Raw genomic sequence first — 21216 nt, forward strand, 5'->3', positions numbered from 1 at the left:
GGACTATAAAAGCATTTTGATTACTGTATTCACGGAAGCTCAAATCAAATCTGGCTTTAATTTCAACGTTTGTGTCTTAATCGAAAAAAAACCTCAACTGTCATCTTCTATCACAAACTGTGCCTGATAAGAGGAAGTGTAAACGGTGTTGAGCTCTGTGACCTAAGACACACAGATCTAGTTCCTGACCTGTGTCTGGTTAAATATTACTCACTTTCAAACCACTGCACTTCCTATGACATATGCTTCTGCATGTAGGAAAGAGCCCGAGGCAAGCGAGCTCATTTTGCATAAGAACTAAAGAGTCATGGGTGTAAATAAGCCGTCATGCGGCTCTCTTGCAGGTGTAAACCACCCTGCCTGACCTGCAGGTGATCTTTGTTGATACTGGATGATACCTGGGAGAGAAATGCAGAGAGAACATGCCAGCATGTTGATCCATATGTTTCTGTGTATTTTCACAACATGTTATGGTCAGTAAATGGTTGTTTTACTAAATGACTCTGTTGGTTTTTGTGGCAGTTTGCGTGGAAATTAAAGAGGAAGTGGACAGTAAGCAACACTATAAAAGATTCCTTTTAATTATACTTCTTTGAATTATGTTGGGTTCTGTGGAAACAAATGTCAGTTTCAAAATAAGAACCAGGCCCATACACATTATGCAGATAATCAGAATATAGTTTATTTCTACATGTTTGAATAATACAAGAGTACACTACAATAACTAACCATATGTGATGTGTGGGAGAGGCCTTTATGTGCCTCATGCTTGGTCCTTAAAATGAAGACCTGTTTCATGTATTTAAGGAAGTCAAGTTTTCAAAGACCTTTTCATCCACAATATGTTAAAATCGGTTCAGATAGTTGGTAAGTGGTGAAGGTAAAGAGAGTGCTGGTGTGTTTGGACGGTAAATGAACAACATAAAGTTGTTTCTTTCAAAGTAAACACAAATCCTATCGGTGCTTGTTAACAGTAGTGAGACCAACAATTCTTATTTTCTACGCATCACAATCTAAGTAAAATCATGTCTGAAGCTTTAGCTGGTGCCTGGTAATTAGAACCTTCATACAGTGTTAATAGGTGTGAAGGTATAAGCATTATATAATTGGCTTTCTATTATGTGTGAATGTCTCTCCTAATGTATTTATGACAGCTAATCAGGCTTAGTGGAGCTGGGTCAATGCAGTGTGTGTATCTCTGTAGGCAGCAGGGTGGGTCAGCATAGAGGAGCACGTGTGTTCTGCAGTTTTCAGTTTCCTGCACTCTTAAACCCGGCAATACATTAAATGGGATTTACAGCTTCACTGTCCAACATAATCAAAAGGGTAAGTTTCACATTTTATTGATCGTATTTTATAGAATATTATATAATCATTGTATTTTCAATATGTTGCTATTTTGGATATTCTTTCCAGCCCTACGTCAAACTTTAGTATTGAGACTTTTACACTATGTTACTGAAAATAAGTAACAGCGCACAGCTACAAAAATTGTCAGTTTAACAAGGCGTGTCTTTGTCAAAAGCTCACATCCAGTGTGGCAAGAAGGTAACATGAGGTTGGCCCAGTTTGGGCATACTCCTGCACATCTACCGTGTGATGTCTCAGGCTGATCTTGGGGTTTTCTCTCGGTGCAGGATGCTGCCGGCCTTGATACCAGTACCACAGCCTTCCTACTCCCAGGCCAGGGAGAACCTAGTGAAGGCTATCCCACCCAATCTCCTCTGTCTGCTGGCCTGTGGAGGAATAGACTGCCGCTATGAAGGACCAGAGTGTTGGAAATTAAACCAACAGGCCATTCGAGGCCTTTTCTCCTCCTGGTGAGACTGCAGTCTCATAGATGTTGCTGACTGTGTCATGTGCCGTATCAAAAACAGTAAGTGGCAATTTACTAATTATAAACTTCTTCCTATTGCAGGCTGACAGATGACATTATTGCCATGGCACGACCATCCAACAATCTAATTGAGAAGTACAACATCATTGAACAATTTCAAAGGTAATCACTATAATTCCTGCACTGTTTGTGTTGTTCCCCTGTGTGCCTGTGCAGTGTGTGGATATGCATGATACATGAGGAGTTGTAGGAATTATGAGCCTAAAAGGTGGGAACATTATCATTGTACGACCCCTTGTGCACATACAGGTAATTAGTTCAAAACAAAGTGAGGAAATGGATCTAGATGAGAAATATATTTAGAAAATAAGACACAATAAATATGACTTTTGATACGCAAACACAGCACTAGTGTCAACCATCTACATCATTTATCACTTTTTCCCAGGTTGAACATCAGATCAATCATCAACATGCAGCTCCCTGGAGAGCATGCTCACTGTGGACCTCCGCTAGACCCTGGAAGTGGTTTCACATACTCTCCACAGACCTTCATGGACAATGACAGTGAGATCTTGATACAGTAAAGACACCACATGGAAGACTGTACCACTCACGACGTGGGAAATATAAATACGCAGAAACTGTTAACGTTCAGCTGTGGTTTATTCACATATCGCTCTTTATTTGCAGTTTACTTTTACAACTTCGGGATGCAAGATTTCGGTGTGTCCTCCCTCGTCGGTATGATCGACGGGGTGAAGGTTTTGGCCTTTGCAGTGAGGGAAGGAAGGGTGGCTGTGCACTGCCATGCAGGCCTGGGCAGGACAGGTAGGCATACAAATACTGTATCTACTGTTCATATGAACTGTGTGTGTCAGCTTGTGCACATGTAATGTAATATAATGCAATATGTAGTGTGTTTGCTCATGTGTTCTTGCTGTTCAACAGGTGTCCTGATAGCCTGTTACCTGATTTACACCCTGCGCACCAGCCCGAGTGAGGCCGTCCACTACGTGAGGATTAAAAGGCCAGGCTCTATCCAAACCCGGGCGCAGCTCAGCCAGGTGTTTGACTTTGCTCGCCTGCTTGGCACACAGCTGGTCCAGTACCCAGACCTCAGCATGCGGCATGGAGTCCCTTTCACCCTGCAGCATTACCTAAACCGACAGGCAATAATGCTGCATGGCCAGGAGGCACGCACCCTCAGACATACACCCAAGGTCCGGACCTTATCATTATATTACATTAATCCTTTGTCATGAACATACCTGTAAACAGTTAACCTCCTTCTCATTTCTGTCCTCCCATTAGGTGGTGTACCTGCTGTGTGTGCATCTCTCCTGCTTAGCCCTGGGTCTCCCTGCTCCTCCAGAGATCCAGGCTGAGCTAGAGAAGAGGTCAGTACTGAGGACCTTGAACAGGACTGTGAGGGAGGCCCTGGTGTCCAAACAGTACTTGCCCTTACTGAGGGAGGGTCACAAGGGGGCGTGGCTGAGCTCAGGGTCGGTGTCCTCCTGGGACGAGCCACTGGGATTCTTGCAGAGGAAGAGAGAGGTGCTGTTGGACAAACGCAGCTACAGTGACTCTGACCTCAGCAAGATCACAGTAATTGAGGTCCAATTTCACATTATTTATCTACAATTACATACAGTTTCTGAATGTCTTCTGTAAAATCAAACTGCTCATTGAGGCTTTTCTCACTTTGTTGCATTTTGTCCTGAAGGATCTGGAGTTGAGTCCATACTGCACCCCAGCACTTGGAAATGAGAGACAGTGGTGTGTACAGAATTTGATACGACCTGATCTGAGACCCGGTAGTCCAATGCTTGCCCCACTTTCACCAGGCCACCAGACCACCAAAAGGGCATCTCATATACTCAACATCCCCAAATCTAGCACGACAACAAACAATAACTGTGCGAACAGGTCTAGGTGCCCAGCGAAAAAGGCACTTCCCAAATACATCTCTAACAGTGAGGTAACTGTGATTCTTAATGTCAGAAAATGTAGCTAACAAATAAAGCTTTGATATAAATGCTTTAAAACTGATTGATGTAATATAAAGTTTGGCAGAAATCCACATTATCCTGGCCCAACCTCAGTCGCCCGTGCTGTTGCTAAGGCAATGGCAGACCATGGTCCCCGAGGAGAAACCATACTGCAAAGATCGGCTCTGCTGCAGGTGAAAAACACTGGTGCAAACCTGATTTTACATCACAACATGTCACTTTGATTTTGAGCTCTAAAACCACCGACTTCATACTATCACTCGCTTTTTAAACAGGAGGAACTGAACAGCAGTGACTGTGGCTGGGCTCTGCTGGTCACCGAATCAGATCCCCAGGTTCTCAGTTGTCTGTTGTGGACCTGGCTGGACAAGTTGAGGGTCAGTGGGAAAAAAATACACCTTGATGTTTTGATTTAGATTTTTCACTTCCCGTGCTTTCTCTCAGTCCTGTCTCTGTTTCTTCCAACCTCATCCAGGAGCCTGTTCTGAGTGCAGAGGATGTAGACAGTTTGAGTTGTGGAGCAAACAACAGGACGTCTCTCAGTGTGCTCAAGAAGGTAAAGAAGGAATAATGATTTGACTCTTCAGTATTCTTCTTAAGAACTCTTAACCTCTTTGGCGAAGATTTAAAAAGTTATTTTCAATATTACATCATTACAGTCACAAAGACACACCATCTATTGTCTACTGAGCTGTGTGAGCACAGTGACCAGCTTGTGTCCACACAGAGAGGATGCAGTGCTGCAACGATTGGTGCGAGCACTTACAAGGGTAAGACACACGTGGAATTACAGTATGTTTATGTGTGTGTGCGTGTGGTTCCATTATAAATAATAATTAGCCTTTTTTTTTTTAATCAACAGCACCCCCAGGAGGAAATGGGAAGCCTTGCAACTTTGATTAAGGTCCTGAAGGCGAGTTTGAGAGAAACCTTTCACAACGCCACATACCTCAGGAGGGCCTGCAGCACCAATGCTACACTTTGAAGAGTCTATATCTAAAAAACGGAAACTAACAGAGCAGTTTGATTTAAAAAGTTATTTCATCTTTGGCACCTGATTGTGGGCAATGTTTTTTACATTTATATTGTTAGATCCGGGAGTTAAGCCTTGATACAGGACTATAAAATAAACCAGCTCTCCGTTTAAAGGGTCAGGATCACTAAGCCTGTCGGGTTTTTTCCCACCTGGCGGGATACCCGGTGATCTGTTTAAGCTGGTGGTAGAGGAAACTCGCCTGGCTTACTCACTGCCGTCCCTCCTGACGCTTCCTCTGGCAACTGCACACGGCAGAGAGGCCCTCTTGGCCGAATGCAGCTATCAGTCGCGTCAGTTAATGGCAGCTTTTCTCTAATGGATCTAGGCTCTTGGAAAGGTGCCAGAATAGGTTTTGATAGCTAGGATTAAGCTATGAGGGTTTGTTATGTGGACTAAGAACTATAATAACCATTCAGAACTCCATCGTTGTTAGGCACACAATAACACTTAAATGCCATGAGTACTCTTTATTACTTTACGAATAAAATCTCAGGACTACTTGCTTTAAATGCAGTTTAGACATTTATTCTTCAGATTCAGGGTCCTGGTATTGTGCATGCTCACTGTCACATTGTCATGGCTTCCTGGGACACTTGAATAGAAACAGAGCCATGGTTAATGTTATTAGTAACCCCTTTGGGCTTCTGTGCTTTTCCTACTATGACCAGTTAAAACGTCCGCTGTGAAAAAGGCAGATTAGGACGGCTACTGGTCTTTTTGGAGGCCATGGCAAGATTTGGCTTCTCGTGCCCCAGTCCCCAAATCTTAGTGATATCATCCAATTAAAGCCGCTGAGTGGCGCAAAAAAAAATGTGCAGAAATATGCCAATAACAACAAAAGGAACATAGGAAGAAGTTATATATAGGTTTTTGAGTTTACATCCCTTTCCAGCATTCATTGCCAATTACGAACAATTGGTACAAAGTCAGTGGATAAAGAAGATTGATCTATTTTAAGTCCACTGGGTGCACCTAAGAGAGTGTGGGACCCTAATCCTAATTTACTTAGGACACCAGTCCTGCGTATTTTGCTGGTACTTCAACTTGAAGTAAAGCCCCCCCCCATTAGAATTCAATAATGACACTGGTGCAATGTTTACTGTAGGCTACCTTAAATAGTATGTAAGCTACTGTACCCTCGTGTAAAATCCAAACAGTATATCCACAGTGTGATTCTTTGGCCTGTTTCAGACTTTCATGCCTAATAAATCATTTACACCATCTGCAGCATGCTGTGTTTTCAATAAGCAACATATTGAGAATTGCTGTTGACACTGTCAGAAAGTTGTCTCCATGGTAAGTTGTCATAGTGAAGTTGACAGCAGTGTTTTGGTTCAATGCTCGGGCCGAATTCCAGAGAAAGAGAGAGAGAGAGTGGCACTCACAGCAGGATCAGGATAAATAAGGTAAAATAATTAATGTATTCATTTTAAGTCAGTAACTGAACTAAATTGGAAGCATGTCAATTCAGTGTTTATGCATTTTTTAGACATTTGTGGTTTTGTTACGGAATACTCTGGGTGTATGATGTGTTCACTGGTTTTGGTGTAGCATTGGTTAATGTTTACCCACAAATGACTAGTATACAGTAGGCATCTATTCCATGTACTTTGCCTAAAATGTATTTAACTAAGTGACTACTGCACTAATTTTCACTGCTGTGTAATGTTACTTGTAGTTTCAGAAGCCACTAGTGGAATGATTCAGGATTTAACACTAATTGCCTGTGACAAGTATGGGAAATAATCAACCACAGAAACAGAAAGACACATTATTGTTACTAAACTGAATATATACCTTAGATGTGTATATGTTTTTCACTTAATGGTTTGAATGATTATTGAATGTTTAAATGTTGTACTTCCAGCAGTACCTCTCCAGGTTTTAACAGCATGCCATCAAAATCTTTGCCATAATACCCACTCTTTAAGAGCCTGTTGCAAAGAGTCCCAATTATTTGCAGCAAATAATCTAAATAAATATTTACCAAGTTAAGAGTGGACTCTAAAGAACCCCAAGCATCAGACAGACCTGTTAACCTGTATGTCTGCACTTAACCGTTTGCAGTTAATCCAGAATGCTGCCGCCAGATTACTCACTAGGACAAATAGACGGTCTCACATCACCCCCATACTCAGATCTCTTCACTGGCTCCCTGTAGTTTATAGGATCCACTTTAAAATTCTCACTCTCACTTACAGAGCACTACATGGTCAGACCGCATATGTGGCTGAACTACTTCGCCCTTATTCACCCGCCCGTACGCTCAGGTCAAACGTGTTAAATGATCTGCCTGTCCCAAGACACACCTGTTTATACTGGTGTTTGGGTCAAATTCATGCTCTAGGCCTGCTTCTAATCTATGTTATAATTGTGTATTTTCTGTTTATTGTGCCTTCTTAAATACATTTCATGTTTTACAATCTGTCCTTGTAAATTATTGGCCCTTGTATGGTCACGTTGTGTTATTTATGTTTGAAATACCGCTCCTGTTAAGTACTTTGTGACTTTAGTCTGTGAAAAGCGCTATATGAATACATCTGACTTACTTACTACTGATAACAATTCTAAAGAGAGCTACACATCCAATTTAAAGACACCCTGAGTAATGGAAACATTGTTCTTTTTCTTCATAACTTAAAAGCTAATTCATCAACATGCTTTCGGTTACAATCCATCTTTCTCTCAGGATAATGTCAAGCTCTGTAAATTGGGTTGGGACCTGGAGGCCCCACGAGCCAAGAGGGCCCATATCTGCCCTCTTTGGTAATCCAGGACCCAAGTATGCACTGCCTGCTCTCATAGGTATGGCATAAATCACCAGTAAGCCTTTTTCACCACCGACACAATTATTATTTTTATAACTGACATTATTTGTCTTTTTTTCCTCCGTAAAGGTGTTTCTAACCATGACCCCACTAAATACAAAGCACCAATATTCAGCTTCGGGACACGCCGTGACCGCAGGTATGAGTCGGAGGGCCCTGGACCAAAATACCTCATCCCTTCCAACATCACCAGAGTGGGCCGAGATGGCACTCCCGCATATTCACTCTACGGCCGTCAAAAGGACCTACAACTCTTCCAGGTCCCTGGACCAGGTCAGCAGAACCCCTTACAATTACACAGATTTTGTGAAAATGAAAATGGAGTACTGCTGAGCTCAAATCTCAGACTATTCACTGACCGCTGACAATATGCCGCTTTCATCATGACGCGCACTATTATCATTTGGATTTACCTGTAAGCAGTGTTTTCATATAACTTTCTTTGGTGTTTCAGGAAAATACTCCCCAGAGCATTCAGAAAAGCTGCGCTTCCGCACTGCTCCTGCTTATACTCTGGCTGGGAGGACCAAAGACCTCTGCAAATTACAAACACCAGGTAAGATGTTGTATTTGGTGTCAGCTGTATTTCAGCTGTGGGTTACAAAGTTCCATGGCGCATACTATATAAACTTTGCTTGTCGCTCAAACTGCAGGTCCAGCCTCCTACTCTCTGCCCCCAGTGATGGGGCTCAAACCTGTGTTGACACCTGCAGCTCCCACCTTCTCATTCTGTGGCCGCAGCAAAGTTGGAACCTTCCATGAGGACCTGAGGAAGGTATGTGAATGTCAAACGGCCGTTAAAAAACCCATCTAGAAACCTTGTGATTTACTTGTTCTCAATAGATTTTTGTTCCCCATCCAGACTCCCGGCCCTGCTGCCTACAAAGTTGTTGACCATCATATTTACGGACAAAAGCCTCCCCGGTTTAGCATGACAGGACGCAACTTCCCACCTGGTGAAGACACAAGGAAACCAGGGCCTGGTACATACTTCCCTGAGCGGGTAAGAAACATTTATTTTGATCATTAGGCCCCAAATATTTTTTGTATTTTGTTCCTTCACTGACATTATTCTCTGCCCAGGTAACCTCCACAAAAGCCAAAGCTCCAAGCTTCACTTTTGGACTGCGTCACTCGGAATTCATCGTACCCCTAATTGTAGAGATGCCTGAATAATTAAGTAAAAAGAAAAGCACAATAAAGAACAAAAAGCAAAGGTTTAATGAAATCAGATTTTATTGCAATGCCTAAAGGCCCTTTTGTATCAGTACTTGTCACTTTTTCAGGGTATGAACACTAAGTATTCCGTATTTGAAATTTGACGTATGTAACGTATTTTAGACCATTCTCTTAGACCATGTTTAGACCAGGTATCTATTTCTTGTTGTTTTAGAAAACTGATGATGATTTTGATTTGGTAATTAAAATGTTCAGTAAGTAACTGTTATAAATTACTGCAGTTTCATTTGTAATCGGACAAGGCACCAAAAGCACAAGTATAACTAGAAAATGCATTTCCTGAGTCACATGGGATCACCGAGTAAGATGGCTGCCTGACTGGTAACCTCCCGGCAAACCCACCTAATTACCCCGAATTCGCTAATGAAATCAGCGTTACTGTGCTGTAAGTTCTTAGGAAGTGAAAGTTAAACACTGTTGGAGCTGAGAGAGCCTGTGATTCACGCAATATGTCAACGAGAGCGGCTGAACAGAGTGCTGACATTGGCGGGGCTAATGTCAAGCTAGCAAACCCTGAGTGCATGAGCAACGACGGAAGCGTGCTGTCGGCGATGCAAAGGTCTATGGAAAAGGCCACAGAGGAGATGGGGCAAGTTAGGAAGCTTTTATTGGGTTTGCAAGCAGATATGACGGAGATTAAAGAGGCCAACGTTGGGTTGAGAACTGACCTCGACGAAATAGTGCTACGCCTAGATGAAGCAGAACATATCTCTCAATTGGAGGATGATAACCAACCGCTTTGCCAAACAGCGTAAAGAAGCGGGAATATGTTGTCAAAGATCTCTATGGCTCATTTAGATCATTTGAGGACCTTAAAGAAAAATGTCATTTAAATGAGAAGGGGGATTTCTGGAAGTATTTAAAGTTGAGGAGCAGCATACGGTCAGTGTTTGGACTGAAAAGAGAAGAGACGGAAGAGAATACGATTCAAGAGTTTCTAAGTGCTTCCCGTACCTGACACTCTGCCTCTATATTTTATAGGAAAATGTCAACTATTCAAACTACAATGTGCGAAAGCCTGAGATTGATATGGCAAAAGGATCTTGGCTATGAGATTAGGGAAGATGTATGGCAAAAAAGTAATATTGAATGTAGCCTGGGCTCCAAGGGATGCAAGAGGCAAGTTTATCCATTACAAAAGTGTTTCTTGTAGCTGCCTTTAAGTTTTTTTGTATTCATTCTGCTGTTTTTATTTTTATTGTTATTTATTATTTGTTTTGCTGTCTGACGGTTTTTGTATCTGTGTATTGTGTTGGTATGTTTGGACGAATAAACATTTAAATGAAAAAAAAGAAAAGAAAAAATGCATTTCTTGCAGAAAATGCGTTGGAGTGATGAAAGATGAAGTGATGAAAGATGAAACCAATTGCAAAGCATTGTTGAAAATACTAAAATGTGGAACTGCCTTAAAATTGTTAAAGACCAAAAGCATTGAACTACACTGATGAAAAACCTTTAATTTGAAATGTATAACTGGCAGAGTTGGAAACTAAACTGCATTATCTAAAGAAGCTAAAAGCTGAATTACAATGCAGGAAAAACTGGAAGCTAAACGATTTTACTGTCAAAGTAACAGTAGTAAAAGTAGTAGTAGTAGTTTAATAGCAGTAGCGGTTAGTAGTGGTCCTAGTAGTAGCAGCAAAAAACATTCTGTTAAAAAAAGGTCATTAAAGAAAGAAAAGCGTGCAATTTCCAAACACCTTTGGACTTTATGTCCTTAAATAGGCGAAGAAGAGAGATGTCCTCCAATGGCTTCAACAAAAAGAAAACAACTAACCTAAAGTTAACCATATTTGTGAGAATCGAAGAGCATTCTTGACAGGCACATGTAAGGACAGCAGAAACCGTGACAAAGAGGTCCATCAGGCGTCCCCGTTGCATAGAAACGAAAACAAGACATAGGCGTCATGAAACATGCCCGCTTTTAATATCTGGCTTGCCTTGATGAGTGTAGAGCATCTACTAGCGAACCTCTCCTTGTGATAGACAAAACACAATGTACACTAGACAGACTCCGGCATCTGGATAAGTACCATTGGTTAACAAAGTCTTATCAACGCGACGTCAGTTTGCGACGTTAGCCGATCAGTAATTAGCAGCCGATGGAGGTGCATTGTGAAGTTAACAGACAAATGTAATCAGTTACCGTCTCTGTACCATTATTAGCTTTAGGAAGCATCCGTTTTGTCGATGTGAGGAGGACAGACGAACCGATGAAATTAGAACCACACCATGGTAACCTCAGCCAACCGATGGGAAGCTAATAGCTAACGCTCATTTCCTTTGCCAGAAGCCGTCGGATGCTAGCTCTCCAGGTAACGTCATTCATCAGTGCTGGCTTATACAACCATCCCAGTCAAAGCGGAACAAAGTTTAAAAAGAGAGTCACGTTAAAATGGCTGGCGACATTGGAAGCATCCCTGAACTGGACCAAAAAAAATACGATTCAGACGAACAGGTGAAGATCATCTGTCTGGGTGACAGCGCAGTTGGTAAATCTAAGTGAGTATTAGCTGCAGTAAGCTCCTCCGTAGCTGTTTTGAGTTAGTAATATTAGTAACCGTCCTCAGTAGATTATGTGTTGTCCTGATTATTGTTGCGTCTCTCTCTTTCTCTCTCTCTCTTAGGCTGATGGAGAGGTTCCTCATGGACGAATAGTATCCATTTGCAGCTGGAGAAATTTAAAATGAAACTTACCTGTGTCAATCATTTCCCCCACTCATATATGAGCTATATCGTCCTACCATGGTTATTATTACAGCCATTGTGAGCACATTAATCTCCCGTTTAAGGTCGAGATGGCGTGTTCAGAGATTAAGACCCTTAACTCTTTCTGCAGTCGTCCCCAGCAGTTGTCAACCTACGCTTTGACTCTCTACAAACACACAGCCACTGTAGGAAACAAGACTGTAGCAGTCGGTATGTATTATGTATTGCTTTTGTTCTGCCGTCAGTGACCACAGGACATGCATTTACCCATGTTGAAATCCTCAGTAAAGATTACATCAACAGGGATGTGTTTTTGTTTTTAATCCACAGATTTCTGGGATACCGCTGGTCAGGAGAGATTCCAGAGCATGCATCCTTCGTACTACCACAAAGCACATGCATGCATCATGGTAAAACACACTCTTGGTTTCAGGACAGGTGCGTTTCAGTGATCATCTAGCCTGCTGCCCTTTCTGGGAGTTGGAACAATAAGTGACTTTAAAAAGTATTCAGAATTTCAGTATTTCAGATTGATTACTTCAACAACTGTTTCTGTCACAATGCACTCTTGTTAAGTGTATATTAAACCTGTTCCTTTGGCTTTGAAGGGTTTAAAAAAAAAAAGTAGTAATATTTGGGGTCAGATGGTGATTCTCTCGCAGGGAAGTCGCCAAGGACTTGTTAGATGACTGCTGGAATGCACCAGTTGAACTAGGAAGGTGCCACACTGCCACTAAATATAGCGAAACTCTTTTGTAAGCCTTTCTACTTTCTCTTAGGTTTTTGATGTTCAAAGGAAGATCACGTATAAGAATCTGGCCAGCTGGTATCAGGAGCTGAGAGAGTACAGACCGGAGATACCCTGTTGTGTGGTTGCCAACAAAATTGATGGTGAGTTTGACTCTGACACTTGACGTAACAATGAATGTTTGTCTCTTTCAATTGTATTAAATGTTAATGCTACTTCAGGATAAGTAAACTAGTTGTTTTTGTGAGCACACATGGTCTATTTGCTCTATCCTTTTGATTAATTGACCACATTTTGAGGTGTGAACACATTTGTTTTTCATAATCGCAGCTGATTTGAAGGTCACACAGAGAAGCTTCAACTTTGGGAAGAAGCAAGGACTCCCATTTTACTTTGTATCGGCGGCTGATGGGACTAATGTTGTTAAGGTTTGAACGAGTGCTTGTTTAATTAAGCAGTGTTAATGTCATTAATCCTCAAGTTCATTTCTTCATGCATTTCCAACTCATTAGTAGTTTTACAGTTGACTATGTATGAGATTACAACAAGAATGACTGGGCTCCTTTTGTAAACCAAATAATGAAATAAATTCACCCTGTAAATCTGTGTCTCATGAATTGTCCAGACCGTTTGAACTGCCCCTATATGTTGATAGTTCTGACTGTAACTGTCACAACAGATGTTCAGAGAGATGATCAAGAGAGCAGTGGACTACAAGCAAAACCCCGGCGACTTCATGGATGAAGTGATGCAGGAGTTAGAGGTACATCTATCTGAATACCTAAACATTTACATTTACAACCCAAACTAAAAGAACGGTTACGACAAGAACAAAACATGCCCTAAGAAATCCCATAATTGGTTTAAAATCTACCATTGTTTTGTTTAATAGAAATTTCTCAGATGCTTACTCAAAACCTATTCATAAACTCTAATACAACTTATTTTACGCCGTTGATGTCATTTGTTGGACTTGTGTAACAGAACTTTGACCTGGAGAAGAAGGAAGATAATTCAGAAGCAGATGAGGACGGATTGAAAGCAGAGAGTCCCGAGGTGGTCTGACGTACGTTTACAAGTCCTCCAAACCCTCTTGTCGTCTCATGGATAACTTATCCTCCTACGGGGACGATGCTCTACAGGCACAACGTCTGTCCTGATGTCATTTTGCTGATCGGTTTTCATACCATTGGTTTAGCTACCACTGGAGGTTGGCAGACTTTTAGTCAGGTTTTAAGTCACTGCCCTCCTTCTGTCCAATGACTCTGGCAGGCAGGGAAATAAAGCTGGTGGAATAAATAGGAATTGTGTTTTAATAAAGTTTATTTAGCTGCTCTTTTAGACTTGTCATTCATACTTCTAACAATGTCGAAACAATATCAACTATACAAATAGTAGACAATCCTACAACGAGGCTGAATGTGTATAATTATGAAATAAGAATGTGAAGCATTGAAAACTAACTCAAGCAGATCAAAGAGAACGTGGAATTATGAACTGTATTTGCTGCTGTCCTCCATGTTTGTCCGTAGTGTGTGCAATGCCAGCGGGGAGCTGCATCTGTTGGCTGCTTTTGTTGCATTGTTTTTATGATGTAAAGTCTGTTTTCAGCACCCTTTTGAAATGAAAAGTTAATGTACCATGTAACCAAATTGTTATCATGTGTCTCTTTCTGACTTGCTGTGACGCAGCAGTAGGCACAAGAGCAGCAAGTTGTCAACTTCAGCACATTATAAGTTACAGCTGCCAGTCATACATGAGTAGACATCGGCTGCATTGAACTTGTGAAATGTTCAGCCAGCCGTGTCCTTCATGATGGTTTCCAGGTGATTGTGTGTATATTCATATGAACAGAAATGTTGCCTTGAAGAACATTAAACCAGTTTTCTGGCAGAAGGTGTCGCTCGATTTAACAAACAATTCAATTATATATGTATATATAGCATTATATCCAACTGTTTGTCTGTGGCATTTACTCAAAATAAATCACACTAGAATATCATTTTACACCGTGACACTGAATTAGCAGGAACAATACTTTGATGCAGTTCATGTTTTAATTATAAATTTATTACATAATATAACAAACATATCTCTGTGGTGGAGATATCCCGGGCAACATCTCAGATCTTGCCTCAATCTTCACCATCACCCTTGCTCTGTTTGCACAAGGACTACTAAGTGGCTTCTGGTTAACATTTACTTCGACCAGTGCTTTCACATATTGAAGGGGAAGGGGGGAGGGGTTCTAAGACGTCGCTGGGATTTGCCTCGTCATCGGATGCTGAGAAGGGGAAGTTCACCGGTGAGACAAGGCTGAGGCGTTGCAGGGATACTTCCACCAGTCTAAACTTCACAGTGCAAACAAGGAGAAAACCAACAATGAACAAAAAAAAAAACCCTTTGATGATAAGATCACTGGTTCCAGTGGGTTTTTAAAAAGGTTACACTGCTCCCCCTAAACTATTTAGATTGTGCTTTGTTGATTAGAAAATAAGACAAAGATAACCCTTCACTGAACATATTTCACCAAATGTTGTGTAAATCCGTTACACATTGCATTTTGAATCTTTATTTGTGGTAAACTTACACAACCATCTACAGGTATTCACTACAGCTTCGTTTCTTCTAACCAGGCCAGTCTGTGAGTCCAGACTGTACACTTCCACTTCACAAGTGTTTGTGATTGTATTTATATGGGAACAGTAAGCCAAGCTGGAAAATAACCATCATCACAGTAAAATCAAGCAATTGTGATACTTTGTCTCAAAAATGCAAATAGAAATGTTAATGCAAAGTTCACAGGTAGATATACACAGGCTGTGTTGTGTGTGTGTATATATATATATATATATATATATATATATATATATATATATATATATATATATGTGTATATATACACACACATACATATGTTTATATATAAACAATATCCTGCTTCTTTACAAAATAATAACAGTGACTGTTTTTCCACCTGTAGGAAATACAGAAGGATCAAACAAATGTCTGTAGTTCTCAAGATTTCCAGGAGATGGCACCATATTATTGAGTCTAACAGCACGATAATGCTGTAACTAAGATAGTCCTAAAGCAAACACAAATATACAGTTAAAAGTTAAGTTATTTTTTGGCACATTTTTCCTTTGTGTTGTTTATTCCTCACTGGATCACCTCATATAGCATATATCCAAAACTCAGAAACTGAAGGTCTGAAAAAGGAAAAAGGAGTGCTGCCAGACAGAGTGGAGGGTAAGGAGCGCAAATGCCATCTGGGAATGGGTGTACAAAACAGTGACACTGCATAAGCTGTACCTACACAGTTAAAAGGTGAGTTATGGTGGTCTTGCAACGTAGAATGTAACAATGGTTTCGTTCAATAACCTGTGGTGATCTGTCTGTCTGTCTGTCTCTCCCTTTGGGCAGAGCAGTCCACTGTTTTGAAGACGTAACTCAGTACAAAACAAGAATGCAGGGCAATGGTATTCAATATATCGAGGATGAATGAATGTGTGCATTTATCTGTTTGTGTGACACAGCCACTGCCGGGAATCTCTGATGGTAACACAGTAAGGCTATAGTGGAGTAGCTCCAAAGATGTAAACCCTAACAATCAACCATACTGTCATGTGCATCCCCATTTTCTCTCTCTCTCAAACAAACACACACAAAAAATGGGAATAAACAAGCAATTGCGAACACACACACACACACAGTCATACACACATGGTGAAGAGGAACGACCACACAAGAGAGATTCGGGGAATCCAGAAGCACACATGCGCTTGGATGATGGGTGGCTTTTATGTTAGCACCTTGTCGCCTTGTTTTGTGCAAATCTTCCCCTAGTTCAGAGTTCAGAGTTCAAAGTTCAAGAGTTCATAGAAAGAATAAAATCTGCTCACCTTTTCCACAGGTGGTTAACTATGCATATATGCCAAACATTCATATATAGATCTATATACTTTTTGTTTTTTCAAAAATTTATATGAAATCTATCATATTTACATTGCTTGTGATTTAAAAAAAAGTTTTGTTTTTTTTTGTAGTTTGTTCATTTTTACAAGTGTAAGTACGTTTAGAGTGGACAGGATCTTCATTTTTTGTCTGTCTTTTTTTCTGTCACTCTAAAATTCAAATGAGTGAAAGATCTAAGTATGATGTTCCACACGCTACAAAATCTACCCACAGTATCCGAGGGTAACGAATCAACAGTGAAAGGAACCAAAGAATAAAAAAGAACAACAAACACAAAACGTCCAAATGAGTCTGACGACTCCGCAACACTGGAGTCAGAAGTAAAATAATCAGTGAGGTCACAGTGAGGCAGTGAGTGCTATTCCTACAACCCAGATACGACGTTAAATTACCACCCGTTTTTACAAACTGCTGGCATAAAAGAAAGAGAGAAAAGAAAAATAAAAGCACACAACTTCTCCCCAAGTCAAACCGCCTTGGCGTACTGACTGGATGCTGCTGATGCACGTAGGTTTTTAGTGGTAATAGAGATCTGTTAGAGAAAAGCTATGGATAAAATGCTTTTTGTTGCGTGAATAAAACTCACTGTTTCTCACTGCCAGCAGAAGCTACTCATGAGTACAATTGTAGATTTTTGTGTTGTTAAAGGAAAATTCAGTTGTTCTTTTTACAACCTGGTTCTTATTTTTAGACTTCCTGCTTCCACCGTTTATGATGATATATTACTCACTTAGCAAACCGTAGAGACGGAAGTAGCGATGTTGCAAGACACAGCCAGGTTGTAAAAAAACGGAATTTTCTTTAAGACCTTCCAGAGGCATTCCCATCCCCACAGCCTGATAAACCACAGACACGTTTCCTGCAGTGGCATTTTAGTTGGGCACAGACTTTGGGTCGAGCTAATTTAAGCCCGTGTATGACGAGCTTTCTTGTTTTCTCTCCAGGTAAAAGTAGGTTTTAAGGAAAACAACATTTGCTTAACTCTTATCATTTTAAGCTTACTTTGGCCAGGTTGAACACATTTTCTGGTAGCAGTTTCCTTCTGCAGCAAAAAAAGGAAAATGACCATTTCCTTCTCTACTGGTGATGAGAAACATCCCAGTATTTCCTTCTTTCACTACACCAGACCTTGTGCAGCCTGGTCTGAGAAGCATCATCGGGGTCACAGGGATGGAAATCTTGCTGGCTCTCAGACTGTGGCGGTGTTAACTTGTCCTCACGGGTAAGAATTTAAATGGATAGTTATAAAACAACAGCCAACAACCTCTCCATGCTAGTGCCCCAAACATCCATCCCTGAGTGATAAACAGGCAAAAGATGAAGTGCCTCTTTTACCAGTTAGCTGTGTCGTTAGGTGGTCCTTACTGTATGTTGTTGTGGATCAAGTTGGGTCAGAACCACGTCAGTGTGATCTGTAGCTGAAGTAGTAGGGATGGGTGTCAACTGGGGTCTCAGCCTCACATTACGGGATGCCCTTTAGTATGAAGGAAGACCATATGAAAATAAAAACAAACATCAAACTCTCTGTCCAAGACATGATGCAACTCGTCATGCTACGGTTCAAGAAAGGGTGACCATAAGGAAAGTTGTATACCTATGACAAAGAAAATCATTTCCATATCTATATCTATATACTTTTTTTAAAATTTCAAATATATATTTATATATATATGTATATAATTGGTAGAAATGAGTAAACTATTGGTGGAATACATTTTAAGATTTCTCTCTGCCTTCTATACTAAAAACCAAAAAAACAGGCGCAGATTCATTTATTACATTTCCTCTTTGCAACATTGTCTTTTCTTCTGAAAGCTATATTTAGATACATGTATATCATATTATATAATACCTATATATAATATTCCCTTTGGAAAACCAAAAAATTGATTATGAAAAAAGCCACGAGTGTTGGTTAAACATTCTCCAAATATAATAGATAGCACAGTCTGAGCACCAAGGCGGAGAGGTTTTCTCCCGTGGTTTACTTGGTGGAGCTCCACCTCTGGGCTCGAAAGTCTTAGGTTTAAAAACAACAGCAGGTATAGAGAAGACACACATTGTCAGAGCTGTGTCAGCACTATGTCCATAGTCCTGTGTTCATCATTGTTGATCTCTCTATAAATATTTTTGAAAGGCAACTGAGCTTTCTGTTTGGGAAACAAAATTCGTCCTCCTCCTCCTTTACTCAAACTGCGAAAGGCTTTTTGAGGCCTAGTAGATGGAGTGATAGAGGTAGAGAGGAGAGGAGGGAATCGTGAGAGAGAAAGTGTGGGTGTTACTAGGGAAACAACTGAAGCTTACACAAATCAAATATTTTAATTGGAGCTCATGCGATTCTCCTCGGCAAAGAAAGACCAGAGCCCATTTTGAGGTCTGATCTAATCGGCTGCAGGCAAGGTGGTGGGCAGACACTCAGGGCCAAGTAGAGGGGGACAAATGTGTTGACTCCCCCTCTTCAGTGCAGTGCCAAGTGCAGGGTATTGATGCAGAACAAGAACATAAAGTGTCGCTAATGTACACATTTGTGATGCAGAACATAAAAGCAGCCAGAGTAAAAGAGGAGCGGTCCCTATCTTTTTTTCTCTTTCATCAACTCTATATCTTGCCCGTTCCACCTTCGTCTTTCTCTCCCATCTGTTGCTGTGTCTCAGGGCAGGGGTCAGCTCTCTAGCAGCATTTTCAGTGCTCGTTCAATGTTCATGCGGTGTCCGACTCGTGTCACTCCCAGCTCTGCAAAGTCTTCCTTGGTTAAAGCTGGGAGGTGAGAGCCTTCGATCTCATGTTCCTGAAACCCTGCTCTGTGCTCCCCCAGATTTATGCTGTCCAGCCAGTCTCCGACGTCGTACTTATTCCAGAGGTGGAGGGGTTTCTGATGGAAGGGCCTGAGGGCTAAAAGTGGTGACCCCAGTCCGGGGGAATGGGAAGGTGATGGGGACGGGGAGCGAGAGCGAGAGCGGGCACTGGAGCTCCTCATTACGAAGCGCACCTCTTTAGGCTCTTGGGGTAGGCTGAGGCTAGAGGATTTGAGGATGGTTTGTGGCGGTGTAGTCGGTGATGTTGGTAGGCCGAAGCTTGAGAATCGTCCAAGGGGGTCGCCCCGATCAGGTGAGCCTGATCCTGGGCTTAGGGTGCGTCGGCTGACAGGGTAACGGCTGCCAGGGCGGATGGTGAATGTGGTGCCGTAACTTCTCTGAGAAATGGTGTGGAGCTCGCCTAAGCTGCTGAAAAGTCTGGTGGAGACCGAGAGAGAGAGAGAGAGAGAGAGAAAAGAGAGAAAGAGAGAGAGAGAGAGAGAGAGAGAGAGAGAGAGAGAGAGAGAGAGAGAGAGAGAGAGAGGGGGGTTTCAGGAATGTTAGCAGAGGAAGTGAAAGTAAAACAAAGTAAAAGTAATGAAGAGGAAAAAAAGATCAAGCTTAGGGTTATATGTATTGACCGCTGTAAGTTCTTCTAAAGTTTAAGTTAGTGTAGGCTCGAGGTTAATGACTGTTAGGCAGACCACGCTATACTCAAAACACAGCAACATCAAAGCAGCAAGCTGCACTCATTGGCTGGAGTATCTGAGATTATTTATAGTTTTGGATAAAAATCGACGTACTACTCAATCATGCATACGCAACATAAGACTCGCATCACTATTTCAAGTAATACATGAACTATACAAAGGATTACAAGGCAGCATTTGAAAATAATATTTTCACAGACCCATCTGACCATTACTGAAAGTATTTCTCCCTTAATGAACTCAATCAAAATCGACTTCCTGTTATGGCGTACGATATGCTTTCCTGAAGTGATCACTGGGACCCACAAACAGCAAACATCTTAGAACTAGATTAGAATATCAAATATAATTGTTGTCTTACATCGAAACCGCAGTAACCGAGCACTGAATTCATATACAATACAGAAATTCATACTGCGCGCAGGCACACACACACACACACACATTTTTTCTACAGACACACACCTTTGAACACAGGCAGCTGCACATTACTTCTCAAGAAAAATGACATACAGAGCAGTAATTGTGCTTTTTTAAATTACTTCTATGAGATATAGTGTAAAAAGAAAACAGGTGACATTAATCACATCTGTCAAAGGCCACATGAAGGTACAAAAAGCAGCATCTTTTTCCAAAGCCCTGCACCGAAGTGCAGCTAACACTTAATTCAATGCAGTAAGTCTCAGTGACCAACAAACCTAATCTTACCATCTGCATCATGAAGAGGAAGATTTTAGGAATTATTGCCAGAATGCAGATTGTGTTAGTACAAACTAAATCTGGCAATAATTCTTAACCAGTAAGAATCTGATGCTATTCCAGTATCTCCCACAAGTACAATAAAAGCTGGCTTATCTTCATTTTCACACTTGACCCTCTTTTGAAAATAAATAATATAAATTGGTGAAACAGTTTAAAAGTGGCTGATTAATTTTCTACTGATCTAATGGAGGAAAGGGTGGTCAGAAAGGAGAAGAGGGATGGATTAGATGGATTTTGTCTAGCTTGGTGCAAGCAGGGAGAAGCAGAAAGAAGAAGCCTAAATGTGATAACAGACGGTGCAATGGTGTCTTGTTTTACTCATGCATGTTAGTGGGTGTCTTTTTTACAGGTGTGCCACAGGTGTTATCCCTCTACTGCATGTGTTTAGAAACTTTGATGTGGACTAAAGAGTGTAATGAAACAAAAGTAGCTAGGCAGCGCACAAGGCTGGAAAAATGACCAGACTACAGGGAGCCGACGGATATGGGATGAGCTCCATGCGCACTTACACAGTCGTCCTGCCCTCCTGGGCGCACAGTCACTTCTAGACCAATCAGATCAG

The 21216-nt window shown here is 41.2% G+C and overlaps 4 protein-coding genes across 4 annotated transcripts in view; 3 read left to right on the plus strand and 1 right to left on the minus strand.

Moving 5' to 3' along the window:
• Window positions 1-1553: 1553 nt before the first annotated feature.
• On the plus strand, window positions 1554-4834 carry LOC306699015 (protein tyrosine phosphatase domain-containing protein 1; the record flags this gene model as incomplete). Its single annotated transcript, XM_079163516.1, has 13 exons — window positions 1554-1558; window positions 1638-1820; window positions 1919-1999; window positions 2286-2404; window positions 2531-2668; window positions 2789-3060; window positions 3152-3445; window positions 3564-3818; window positions 3906-4022; window positions 4125-4226; window positions 4325-4405; window positions 4509-4619; window positions 4712-4834. 13 exons carry the CDS (start codon window positions 1554-1556, stop codon window positions 4832-4834), a joined length of 1881 nt encoding a protein of 626 aa, XP_079019642.1.
• Window positions 4835-7578: 2744 nt separating this feature from the next.
• cimap1b (ciliary microtubule associated protein 1B) lies at window positions 7579-8889 on the plus strand (the record flags this gene model as incomplete). Its single annotated transcript, XM_079163518.1, has 6 exons — window positions 7579-7690; window positions 7783-7986; window positions 8168-8269; window positions 8367-8488; window positions 8576-8716; window positions 8797-8889. 6 exons carry the CDS (start codon window positions 7579-7581, stop codon window positions 8887-8889), a joined length of 774 nt encoding a protein of 257 aa, XP_079019644.1.
• Window positions 8890-11335: 2446 nt separating this feature from the next.
• rabl2 (RAB, member of RAS oncogene family-like 2) lies at window positions 11336-14317 on the plus strand. Its single transcript, XM_079163267.1, has 8 exons — window positions 11336-11454; window positions 11580-11609; window positions 11792-11871; window positions 11992-12071; window positions 12441-12552; window positions 12740-12837; window positions 13089-13172; window positions 13394-14317. The coding sequence occupies exons 1-8, from the start codon at window positions 11348-11350 to the stop codon at window positions 13472-13474; spliced, it is 672 nt and encodes a 223-aa protein (XP_079019393.1). The 5' UTR covers window positions 11336-11347; the 3' UTR covers window positions 13475-14317.
• Window positions 14318-19049: 4732 nt separating this feature from the next.
• The window catches only part of shank3a (SH3 and multiple ankyrin repeat domains 3a), a gene marked incomplete at both ends in the record, with an annotated part of 132065 nt that continues 129898 nt past the window's right edge, over window positions 19050-21216 (minus strand). The window contains one exon of the mRNA XM_079163546.1: window positions 19050-19620. Within this exon, the coding sequence (XP_079019672.1) occupies window positions 19050-19620 (571 nt within the window). The remainder of the gene's footprint in view (window positions 19621-21216) is intronic.

This window comes from Pholis gunnellus, assembly GCF_910591455.1.
Source record: "Pholis gunnellus genome assembly, chromosome: 7".
Taxonomy (NCBI): Eukaryota; Metazoa; Chordata; class Actinopteri; order Perciformes; family Pholidae; genus Pholis; species Pholis gunnellus.